General features: G+C 32.2%; 2 protein-coding genes across 3 annotated transcripts; both read left to right on the top strand.

Annotated features, from left to right (window-relative positions):
• Positions 1 to 281: 281 nt before the first annotated feature.
• On the top strand, positions 282 to 3,408 carry LOC123695272 (zinc finger protein 2 homolog). 2 transcript variants are annotated; one of them, XM_045641050.1, is made up of 4 exons: positions 282 to 496; positions 667 to 768; positions 1,311 to 1,435; positions 2,038 to 3,408. In XM_045641050.1, exons 2-4 carry the CDS (start codon positions 667 to 669, stop codon positions 3,086 to 3,088), a joined length of 1,278 nt encoding a protein of 425 aa, XP_045497006.1. In that variant the 5' UTR covers positions 282 to 496; the 3' UTR covers positions 3,089 to 3,408. The 2 variants fall into 2 exon arrangements, with proteins under 2 accessions (XP_045497006.1, XP_045497007.1); XM_045641051.1 differs by having other exon boundaries at positions 429 to 455.
• Positions 3,409 to 5,592: 2,184 nt separating this feature from the next.
• On the top strand, positions 5,593 to 9,399 carry LOC123695716 (transcription factor Adf-1-like). The gene is made up of 4 exons (XM_045641625.1): positions 5,593 to 6,922; positions 7,851 to 7,992; positions 8,066 to 8,321; positions 8,956 to 9,399. The coding sequence occupies exons 1-4, from the start codon at positions 6,790 to 6,792 to the stop codon at positions 9,052 to 9,054; spliced, it is 630 nt and encodes a 209-aa protein (XP_045497581.1). The 5' UTR covers positions 5,593 to 6,789; the 3' UTR covers positions 9,055 to 9,399.
• The last annotated feature ends 3,312 nt before the right edge of the window (positions 9,400 to 12,711 follow it).

The following is a 12,711-nucleotide window of genomic DNA, read 5'->3' as shown; positions in this document are numbered from 1 at the left end:
TCTTTTTTTTGTTTTCGGGAACAAATTTTACAGCGTTTTATTATCAGAAGACAGCATTTTTTTACTAAAATTGCAAACCCTTTTTGACGTATTGCATGACACTGTAAGCGCTATAGCATGCTATAGCACCACTGGTGCAGCGACGTATTTGCTTTTTTTTGATTTCGTATTTTCTTTGACAAGGGCGACGGGCTCGGGGCGGTTGTCACTTGTCATCTGTGCTTGTCATCAAAGAATATACTATATTACCTAGTATACCTACCTCTCTACCGAGAGCTTGTCAACACAGAGCAAGTAATATTGCTTGTCAATTGTGGTCTATTGTCATGCTCCATCTGTACGACATCTGTACTTTATTTTGTAATCTAAGCCTATAGTACTTTTAATTTGTTAGAATATAATAAAATACATAAGATATAATATGTTAAATATAACATTCATCATTTAAAAATTATGTAGGTATACTAAAAGTTAAAGAAATTAAGAAAAGGATAAGGTTAGTAAAATAAATTAAAACTAAGAACTTACCGTTTACCATTGCTTACTTTGCTGTTATTGTTATTCCAAGAATTTTATCAATGCAAAATGCCTGATTCCATATCATTTTACATATCGAATTTTTTATGTTTCTGATAGTCTATTAAGTAATAATTTTTATTTTTTTAGATGATTGAGTTGAAGGTGTGTCTTGATAGATTATTTCACTGCACTATATGTAAAAGTACTTCTAGAAATGGATCGGAATATAGAGAACATATATTGGTACACGTAAGTTGAACCTTTTACCTAACTTTTACCTAACAATGAAAAAAGAAAAATAATGAACAATTTTATTTGTAAATTATAAATGTTTAAAAAGTCATTGAAATTCCATCGAAATGAGTCACCGTAAAAGACACTCAATCACTTATCTAAATGACTTAATTATTTTGAGAACTTTAAAGCGTCTGTTAAGCTAGGTTAAGCTACATAGCTGACGGCAAGTGTCTGGGAGTACTGACATCTTATTTTTCTATTTATAACTGTTTATTCTAAAACATATGTTAAAATCAGCCATGAGAATATACATGAAGTGAGTAGGTACTGTTTGATCACCTGATAGCTGGAACCAAGCTAGCGGGTATGCATACAATGGTACACATACTAACACTACCCAATTGCGCACATTTCATCAGTCAGAAAATAGGTGACATCTGGCGGCCCTGGGATCTTGTACTATGTAGTATTATTGTAATTTAAGACCTTTAAATAATTAGTAAAACTTTTCTGTCCATTCCATCATTTTATCACCTATTGTTTTTACATTTTAGGCTACAAATGCATATGTTAAGTTAACAAAACAGAGAATTTATGGGTGTAAATCATGTAAGGCTGGATTTATCAATGGAGATGATTATAAGTTGCACAAAATATATCATATAATGCAAAATGTTCGGTAAGTGTTCATACAGTTATTTAACTACATAAAAAAGTGTTGACAGTGAGTCTATATAAATTTCATGTATATCCTATTAATTATATTACTTCTATACTAATGATATACAGTTAGTATGAATGCACTATTGAGAGGAACTATTGGACTCATAAATTACTCCACCAAATACTAATATTATAATGCTGAAGATTTTGTATGTTTGCGCTATCTATATTGTTGTTATGAATGCGCTATCCTCAGGAACTACTAGTTGAAAAATAATTTCGGTGTTAGTTAGCCCATTTGTCGAGGAAAGCTATAAGCTATATAGTATATATCTCATCACGCTAAGACCAACAGGAACGGACCACATCGCCGCAGGGCACAGCTAGTTAGATATATATGTGATCCCTGAGTGCTAGGTTCTTTATGTAATATGGATTAAGACCTTAGTAGAGAGGGTGGACTACTAGTTTCTTAATATATGTAATGATTAATATGATCAGTTCTACAAGCTACGTATGAAGATGAATAAATAAATTAAGTTAAATCTACACTATATTAAAGTTAGAGGTTACGTTTTTTGTTGATAAAAACCTAATTTGTATTATTTTTATTCACAGGCAAAAACATTCAAAGATAGACAATAACAACAAACATTATATTAAATATATTCAAAATGGTGATTTAGAAAGAAAATATGAATGTGCTGATTGTGGACGCAAGTTTGTTGAAGAAAATACCCTGAAGATGCACTCTCAAGTCCACGAACCTTATCCATATATTTGTTTTTGCGGTGTTGGTTATTATTTGGAATTTGATTATGATAAACACAAAAGTTTAGTGCACGGTGAAAACAATCAAACCAAAAATGTTGAAATCAAGACTGAAATACCCAATTCCGAAAGCAAAGTTATCTACAAAGATGATTTTGAAGAAGACATCTATGATGATAAAGGAAGTGAAAAGTCTGTTCATATGAATGATGATTATGATTACGGCAATAAGCCTCGAAAAGTGACGAAGAAGAAAAAACCTAAGACACCCAAGGTTAAATTAAAAGAAAGAAAAGAAAGGAAAGCAATCTCGCAAAAGGCACAATATTATGAGTGCAATCTATGTAATATTCGGCGTTTTAAAATAAAAGAGAATTATGATAATCACATGTTAAAGCACGAGAGATCTAAATGTAGTTATTGTGGAAAATTGTCTAAGGATGTATATAGCAAGCAATTGCATGAACGAATACACACCGGCGAGCGACCCTACTCTTGCAAATTCTGTTCGAAACCATTTGCTGATCCGTCAGCTTTGCTCAGACACACAAGAACACACACAAAAGATTACAGATATGTCTGCGACTTGTGTCCTAAAAAGTTTACTGATAAAAGCGGACTTATCAGCCATAGACGCCGCCACAATGCAAGGGAATTTAAATGTGATATTTGCAACAAATTATTCTTCACAAAAAGCGACCTTGCAAAACATGGCATTGCACTGCACACTGGTAGCAAGAATTTTGAATGCAATAAGTGCGGCAAAAAGTTTGCTCATAAATCCTACCTTTTTATACATATTAAATTTTGTGAAAGAGAATTATTCATGAAACCAAAGGAGAAGAAGAGAAATAAACGTAAGATAAAGAAAATAAAGTGTAAAGAAGAAAAGAACTGATATAGGTAGTAAAATACAATTGATTATTAGTTTTGGATATTGTTAACAATGATGTGGAAATTCATTTATAACACATTCTTATTGGATTAATTTAAGAACAAATGATTGATTTTGATATAAATCGAAGTTAGATAAGTTTTATTTTTCTCCTAATTGTATAATTGGGCTTTTAGACATTTTGTTCAACAAAATATTCTGTTCTTTTATGATTAAATGAAAAAAACTTCGCCCGGCGCCATTTATATATATGTATGTAAATGAGATCAATAATTAATATGAAGAAAACTTTAAACATGCGAAATTACAAATATTAATTAGTTCATAGAATGTTAAAATTTAAATTTAAAAAAAAAACTGTTGTCTCTTAGATAAATAATCAGATTTTATTATTATAATAATTCAATATATTTTATCGCTCCTATTTACCTCCATTTTATAATGTTGATTTGTAAATTTAAAATGTTGAACTAGATAATAATGACAAAAGGCTGATTGTTGTCCTTTTTAATTAATTAAATTATTTTTATATGAAAAAAACTTATTTTATTTGTATAATCGTAATTCAGTAATTTATATTTTCTTATGAGAATTGAATTTATATATAATATTAATAGTTCCCCGCTAATCTTAGAAAAGTTATATGTAGGTATATACCTAGTAAAGGGCATTGAAACTTTCTGGCATATCAACCCGCCGCCATTTTGATTTTTTTCCAAAATCGTGGCGCACGATTAAAGTTGTATGCATGGATAGAGGATACATAGACAAACAAAAAATGTCTTATAACATAGTACCCTAAAGCGTCACATTACCGAGATATTTGGAGGTAAATATTCACGTCATATGAGTACAACGACAAACTAAAAATTGACATAATACGTGTCTATATGCATAATATTATCTCCAAATAATCACTCCCAGGTAGATTATGATTATTAACAGTTTATTGGAAGAAAGTAGGTACTATGTACTACTACTACTATTCATGCATATATAGACACGTAATAAGTCTATTTTTAGTGTTACTCATAAGTGAATATTTACCTCCAAATATCTCGGTAATGTGACGCTTTAGGGTACTATGTTATGAGACATTTTTTGTTCGTCTGTGTGTCCTCTATCCATACATACCACTTTTATCTTGCGCCGCGATTTTGGAAAAAAATCAAAATGGCGGCGGGTCGATATGCCAGCGTCCAAACAAAAAGTTTCAAACCCCTTTGGAAATGTATTTAACCTCCTGGGGCCTGCGGTCATATATATATTACATAAACAATAAAAAAATATTTCAACGCCATCTTTTGCGTATATGCGCGAATAATACCTCAAATCGATGTAGTGGTATGTCATCCACTATACTAAACGGTTTTTGGTTTTATAAGTGACAGTGATTTGAAGTATTCTCATTTCGAAGTTGACGGTGGCTGTGCGACGGCAAACAGTCGGTCAGTAATCTTATATTTCTAGTGGAACCATTCGTATATTGCAGTATATCTTTGTATATCTAATGATAATAGATATTATTTCTGCAACTGCAATAGTTATTTTGTAGGATAAATCTAAAACTTGTGAAAAATATTAATGTTTTCTTTTATGTCATACTGGTAAGACATTTGGTCTCAATTCTTGCCAAATTGGTATTGGTTACTAGAGCCCCATGTATTACCTATATGACATTCTTTAGTTTATGTTACAGATTTTATTATAATTTCCAAGGATTATAAGATACTGAGATCTACCAACACCTGGATGAGTCAAATATTGACCTATATGATGGACCTATGGAGTTTCTTGCCGGTTCTTCTCCATAGATACTGCTTTCCGAATCGGTGGTAAATGTTAATACTGTTGTGACGATTCAAAATTGCTTTTAGAAGAAGTCTAATTGAATAAATAAATGTTTGAGATGAAGATAATACCCCAAATGATACCGATGAAGCCGCCCAAATACCAGAACATGATTCTTCTTCCATTCGTCCAATGAGTATGAGTCATTTCAGAACAGAATCGTCACTATGTATGTCATCTTTAGTTGTTGGCAGACCATCTCGGGGACGCACATGACGTGGACCAAGCTTATGGGGAGGCTGACCGAGAGGATGGATTAGAAATAAGACCTAGGGGTGGACGTGACAATATAAATACACCACCACGCCGGTGCAAAATACATGAACTGGTCGTTTCTCACCCTTAAAAATACCTATCTATGAACCAAGGTACAAAAAATAGACACAGAACAATGGATAGAATAATAACTATTTAGATTCAAGTTTAAAAATATATAATAACTAAAAAAACATGTAGTTTTTCTTCATTTTCATAAACTTATTACACTTGGAACTGGGACCCCCTGTAATATATACATGACATAAAGAAAATCCAAGTTTTCCACGAAAGATTTTTTTTACCATTTTTTTGAATATCTTTAATTGCATTAGAACAGATACAGCTAATTTTTATTACAAAAGAAAGAGAAAAAAATCCTGGGTCTCAGGAGGTTAATCCGCCATTGTATACAATTCCTAGAAAATTGTCATAATATTTCCTAAAAAAATCGATTCGAAAAATTTCGAAAAAAATCACCTCACGTAATTTATGGACACCCCCTTCTTGTTAACCTGTTACCTGACGCATGAACCGAGCGAGGGAAGTTCGCTCGAACAGCGAACCAAGCGCGCGACAGCAGCGAATCGAGTCGATATGCCACACGCTCTTTTTTCTGTTCGATCTTTCGATTCAAGTGAAACTTCTTTGGCAAAATTTAACGACACCATAATCGTCGCCGTCGACGTGATGGTATTGCCATGACATGACCTTGAAATTTTACTCTCAACGCGCCTAGAAGCTTCACTTCAAAAACCTATGTGTGTACATAAATAGATAGAATATTATACTATGATTTATGTGTGTGTTATATCATTTTTAAAACAATAATTTGTACATTTGTCATAGTTACTACCTATGCTTTAATGCTATAAAACTATATTATATTTTTAAGCGTTATTAGTTTATTGTTATAAAGTGGGTGTTCCGGATTCCCGGGTTGACCCTATATATAAAAATAAATTAAAATATAGCATATTATATTACTCGGGAATAATGTAGCTTTCTGGTGGTGTAAGTTTTCCCATTAATTCAGTAGTTTCCTGTCATATTACAATCAAAGTATGGAAAATTAAATAAGGCCTAAATTTTAAACTTGCAAAACGATCAGTCTAATTAAAAGTTATTAGATTGAGAGTAAGCTATTAGCTATATCAATTACATCGGTTTACCGCGCCGGTAGCTGCGTCGCGTCAGCCGCGCCGCTCGATACGTGCGGCGCGCGCGTACCGTGCGCCCCGCGCGGCATTGCCGCACCCCTCGCCCTCAGTATGCTTATCTACCCCGCCTTGGACACCCCTGCTACACGTACTATCACTAATCCGTTTGTTCCCAACACTAGTTTTTCACAATAAAATTAAAAAAAATCATTTTCGCGCCAATTGTTTACATGACGTCTTCCTGTCAGTTCGGAAACGAAACCGGTTTGATTTGTGCCAATATTCCATTGTGTTATAGGAAGATATTTTATTTTTCAATGATAAATAGTTAGTTAATAGCATTAAAATCAATTCCTTGAATAGTTGTGTATTTATTTTTGTTGAAAAAGTTTCCCGCGTTATCCGCGCCTTAAGCGACAAAGTAAAGCCGCGAACACAATGAACGAAATTGATTTAATCAAAGAAGTTGAGAAACGACCAATTTTATATGATAAGTCTGTAAGTGGTTTTAATAAAACGAAGCTGAGGGATGAAGCCTGGAAAGAGGTGCAAGAAGCTCTGCATGTTTCAGGTAATCCACGCATAATTTTTTAATTCACTGAAGGCTTGAAAGTTGTAGCCGAATTGTTAAAATGTTACGTAGGTGTTAATAAAATTATTTTTCTCAAACTAATATAATTACATATGTATGTACTTACACTTAAAATTTCTTTCTGAAGCGTCTTTACATATTTTAAAGTAAATGTAAGTTTTGAACTACTTACGCTTATTTTTCAACATAAAAAGTATTGCGATACAGATACTTAAACCGATTATTTATTAAATTAATTGGTCGTCGCCGCTTCTATAAGGCTTCAATTGGGTTGAGAGTAGATTGAGTGTATCAAGCCGCCAAGGCCAAATCCAATTGGATGCTATTAATTTATAAATAACCTTTTTTCGCGGATTTTTTCCTTAAATACGCCTTTTACAGTATTTTTTTCAGTAAATTAATAAAGCTCTTTACAAATTAATTGGATATGGTTGGACATAATAACTATTTATATTATTAATAATATGTTTTCTTAGTTGATAAATTATTTCACCATAAACAAATAAGTGTGTTATAGTATATTCTGTTCCAAACCACAATAAGACTGGCCTGAGGATTAAGCCTTCTACCGCATCATATTTTCATACATTTGTTTGAAATCTGATACTATAATAACACTCGGGCAAATGTATCGGTTTTGTCACCTTACTCTACTACTAATGTATAAAATCTTTACTATTATTGTATTACGAAAAAAAATAAAAACGTTATAATATTCCACATTATAGAAACTAGACTGCTCACCCTGAACTTCTCTCTTTACCTACTCTCGCTTCATTTAAGCAGCTTTCAGCATTTTATTTATTTAACCACATCGACTAAAAAAAATATGTATGGTTAACCATACGTCAATAATTAATTTACAAATAGGTTTTGTAGAAGTTTGTTTTTTTGTTTGTTTTCGTAGAAGCGGAATGTAAGAAACGCTGGCGATCTTTGCGGGATTCATTCATAAAGTTGCAGCGGACTCACGGTGGACGCACCCGATGGCCCTACCACAATGCGATGAGATTCCTCTTGCCGCACGTGGAGCCGAAGTCGGATACGCCGTATGTATAAAAATTGTATTAATTATCATTAATTCGATTTATCGATTCAATTTGTTTTTCTTTAATGTTACAGTCCAAAACGGGAGACATCCGACTCAGAAACAGAAGATGAAATACGACACCGTCCGGGCCAATCTCTACCCGATCTTTTCTCCGACCCTCGGCTAGACGACGACGACGACTTTCAGCCAAAGAAACCCCGTCTCAACTCCACGGATGAAGAGTACCAACGAACCGACCCTGATGAGCTGTTCCTCCTCAGTTGTGCTTCCACCTTGAAAAGACTGAACTCCAAGCAAAATGCTGTAGCTAGACTTAAGATACAACAGGTGGAATAAATTACATATTTTTGTGTTTGATTGTACGCGAGTAACATTTAGTAATCAATTTAATGGATTTTAAACGTTATTTAATCACTAGCGGTCCGCCCCGGCTTCGCCCGTGGTAAATATTTCGCAATATAAGGTAGCCTATGTTTTTTCTCAGGGTCTAAAGATTGTCTGTGCCAAATTTCAACAAAATCGGTTGTGAGGTTTAAGCGGGAAAGCGTAACAGACAGACAGACAGACAGAGTTACTTTCGCATTTAAAATATTAGAGTACCTAGTAATATTAGTAGGGATTGTGTTCGGTTCATTCAGTCTCCCGTGAACACGCTTGCGAAAACAAAACGTTTTATTAATTTTTCCAAATACATATAGGTAACGGGCTTGCAAAATATAAGTATCGTGCCAGTATCGTTAATAAAAGTAAATAATGAATCATATTGTAAATGTTTACTTGACCCGGGATAAAAACTAAAAATAAAGGCTATGTCACATTATTGAAGTGGGTATATAAGTTTCTTAATTACAACAATTAATAACCATCCAGAAAGAAACCCGCTAAAATACATAATATCTATAATTATTTTCAAATAATGTTAAAATATATAAGTTAATTAATGATTGTTTATTCGTTACAGGTACTTTACGAAGCCGAATTTGGCACACAAATGGAACTACCTTATGTCACGCCTGCTAGTGATTGCGATTATGAAAACGTAGACGGATCTACAGAATAAACATTTTAGAATTATCAATTTTACACAATTTTAATTAATATCACGTGGAATTTAAAAGTAAAATACAATAATATATTTTAATTTTAAATATAATTATTAATTTCATCGTCAATGCGTACAGACCTTTATTGATGGCATTATTTTTGGCGCCAATTTGACAATTTTGTGACGTCATTTTCAATTCCACGAAATATTACACGCACGTATTTTAAATAATATCTATTATTCGTATTTGTGAGGTTAATATTTAAAAATCACGCTCGATGAATGATGATAAAGATACATGTAATACGTTCACTATCGCTGTTTTATTTCATTAAATATAATTTATAATAGAGAACCGTTTGATTTGTGTTTTTTTTATCCCAATTCCACAGATACCTAATAATTTAATACTATACTTATTACTGTACGAGGCACCAAGAATACGTACCTACCCATAACTGTCTTTTTTATGCCTACAATGACTAAAAAAAACCTGTACGACATGTGTACGACCTACTCAAAAATTTTACGTTGACCTGTATTACATACTCGGACATTTTTAGCCCACTTAGAACATTTTCAAAGCCCATAAAAACGCCTATTAATTATAGATTTAATTCCTCACATTCTCTGCAAATGTTATAGCATCTTATCGATTATCACTTAACTATCATAAGTTGCTAGTTGGTGTATGAGCCCCGAGCCGATCTGACCACGACACAATTATAGATTTTCTATTGTGTCTGTGATTCCGGTTGCTGTCGAGTTATTAATCTGAAGACTTTTGAGGAAGAAATAGAGTAGATATGTATTACGATTTACCGTATTATTAAAGTGCCGATAAACCTAGCTGGAAATTTGTAAATAAAACTAATTTTTCTGTTTTATAGGGGATAATATAACAACTGAAAAAAATAGAGTGGATAATGTTGTGAAGTGAGTATGATAAACAAAAGGAATAGGTACTTACCTTAAAAACCTTATTTATATGAAAACACACAAATAAAATCGTTTTCATTCCATCAGAGTGAAATTTCAAAACTCCCGCCTTTTTATGAAACGACAATTTCACAGATTAAAAAATCTTTACATTATCTGTTGCATAACGACAATGACATAATGCTTTTTTCACGTTACCCTTGAAGGTTAGAGGCCAAGGCCCTAGGTCAATACTTTCTCTGATCTCTCCCTTGGATATTCAAAGTTTTGCGCGCGTAAGTAGGTATAGGTTTTGTAAATTTGTAGTGTTATAGTCGAGCCAATTTAATAGGCAACATTTGACGTCTATCAATTTTATCTTCGAAGAGAGGTAACCTGCTTAAAAAAATCGATTAAAGTGTATTAATCGATACGGATTTGAAACATTTGTCAATCGAATTTATTAACTTATGATGATTTTTATTCACAAGTAATCAATGCATTCGATTCTAGATGTCAGATTTCGATTTTTAGAGTAACGTCTCTAGTATTTAAAAAGAAAAAAGGTTTATTGACACAAAATTGTAGCGACGTCAGTTCTTCAATTCAGAAATTGTTTATTATGTTTAGGATGGTTTATCAGTAAAATGAAATCTTAAAATAACTTGTATCGGTCATTATAATTATAAATATGTAATCGTAATTGAAAAAAGTTAAGCAAATGTGCAGTTCTAACAAAACGAAATATCATGTTATTCTATGTCGTCGTTACTAGGTTACGTTGTTGAATTTTGTTGAACTGTCAAATGTTGCCTATTAAAATGGCTCTACTATAACTATCAACTTTCAATACTATCATTTTGTCATAATGGAAACTATTGTAAGCACTATTATACAATCCATTAATTATTATTGATGTCATAGCTAAGTGTCATAGCGTCTCATTATTAATAATGACTAGCGGTCCGCCCCGGCTTCGCCCGTGGTACATGTTTACGTTTTCTCTACATAAGATCCATCCTCGTACTTCAAGAAATATAATAAAAAAAGAATTATCGAAATCGGTTCAGCCGTTCTCGAGTTATGCGCTTACCAACACATTTTACGATTCATTTTTATATATAAGATTATTGCGGTATTATAAAAACATGCTAATGATTACGTGTATTCTTAATTTATTATAATATTGTTTGAATATGACGTTCATTTTTTATTATTTTCTATATAAAAGATCCTCATCATGGTATGAAATAAATATTACCTATGTTCATCCCCAAGAACATAAAAAAGTTTAACAATGTCATAACAATGTAGATAATTTGCTAAGAATTCCTCGTCTACTAGGTTGCTTTTAGGTGTCTATTTTATGTACCATCACATTTTCGCAATTTGCATGGGGTATAGCCAACCTTGTTTTATTTTCGTACCCTTTTAATAAACAATTAAAAAATATATATAAAATAACTAGCTTACCGCCCGCGGCTTCGCCCGCTTTCTCTAAAACGATTTGAGATTTAAACTATCCTATCTCTCAAGTTGGATCGAACTGCACATGGTGTGCGAATTTTATTATAATCGGTTAAGTGGTTTAGGAGTCCATTGAGGACAAACATTGTGACACGAGATTTATATATATATTATAAGATTACTTAGCTGCTAATAATTAGTTGATAAGGGATATTATTTAGGTCATAGAGATAACACCTCATAATAGTTCATTCAAAGATCTAACATTATATTCATCTAGCATCTACTATAGGTACTTGTAAAATAACTGCTAGGTACATATTCGAAAAACTAAAAAAACCGAACGGAGCCGGGGCGAGCAGCTATTATGTAGCAAATAAAATTCACACACATAACATTACAGTTTGTGTCAGCTTCTATTGAAGTCGTTCAACTTTGTTTCAAATTTCTGAGCGTTGAGTCTTATCAATTGTAAGAGGAGAAGAATGCTAAACCTAATGAAATAGTACTTACAGAATGTTATATTTAATAAATTAATTATTTAGTGTTGTGTTAAAAAGCGAAGGTCAAAAATATGATAAACAAAATGTTGTTATTTTTTTTTATTAATATCTTTAAAAATATGGCTAACCTAAGTACGTTTTTTTACTACCAATATTGACAAAACACAATATTCCCTTGACAATAATACTTATAAATGCTGTCGTTAGAAATCTAGCTAGGTATGTATTCGTAACAACACAAAATGACCACAATACACAAAATGCAGATACCTAATACAACGCTCCATGGATACATTTTTAGAACAATCTGAATTATTATAGAGGACTTTCTAAAGCTGTTTTTGAAACGTGAAAAATTTACCTCAAAATAGTCAAATGTGAAATGTTACCTATAACTTTTCTAAGTATGCATTAAATATAATAACATTGAAAAAAAGAAATATATTCTATTGTAATGGATTCGAAAAAAAAAGTCGATAACTAAATAAGTAAATAATTACTCAGGACTATCCTTGACTTCTTTACTTTTAATTGAAGTCAAAGGACTATACTTAAATAGTTAATGAAAAAAAAACAAAACACATTTTCGAAAAGCAAACCCTTTTATTTCTACAGTCGGATAAAACAATGCATCAGCAATAACTGTTAGGTAATTGTTGATAAATATATTGTCAGCTAATTACAACAATTGAAAATAATTAATTAAATAATTGCTCAAGTGTCTTGACCCTTATAAATTACTTACGTGGCATATCTTTATGATTACCTACCTTTGTATTGTTAT

Source organism: Colias croceus, chromosome 11, assembly GCF_905220415.1.
Source record: "Colias croceus chromosome 11, ilColCroc2.1".
Classification (NCBI taxonomy): domain Eukaryota; kingdom Metazoa; phylum Arthropoda; class Insecta; order Lepidoptera; family Pieridae; genus Colias; species Colias croceus.
Note: the sequence above shows the minus strand (reverse complement) of the source record. Positions and strands in the feature narration are given on the sequence as shown.

What these genes read in the sequence shown, in the direction of transcription:
- LOC123695272 (XM_045641050.1), top strand. Translation starts at nt 667, where the DNA reads ATGATTGAGTTGAAGGTGTGTCTTGATAGATTATTTCACTGCACTATA. An exon ending in GAGAACATATATTGGTACAC is followed by an intron (nt 769 to 1,310) that starts GTAAGTTGAACC and finishes TTTACATTTTAG; the next exon opens with GCTACAAATGCATATGTTAA. An exon ending in CATATAATGCAAAATGTTCG is followed by an intron (nt 1,436 to 2,037) that starts GTAAGTGTTCAT and finishes TTTTATTCACAG; the next exon opens with GCAAAAACATTCAAAGATAG.
- LOC123695716 (XM_045641625.1), top strand. Translation starts at nt 6,790, where the DNA reads ATGAACGAAATTGATTTAATCAAAGAAGTTGAGAAACGACCAATTTTA. An exon ending in AGAAGCTCTGCATGTTTCAG is followed by an intron (nt 6,923 to 7,850) that starts GTAATCCACGCA and finishes TTGTTTTCGTAG; the next exon opens with AAGCGGAATGTAAGAAACGC. An exon ending in GAGCCGAAGTCGGATACGCC is followed by an intron (nt 7,993 to 8,065) that starts GTATGTATAAAA and finishes TTAATGTTACAG; the next exon opens with TCCAAAACGGGAGACATCCG.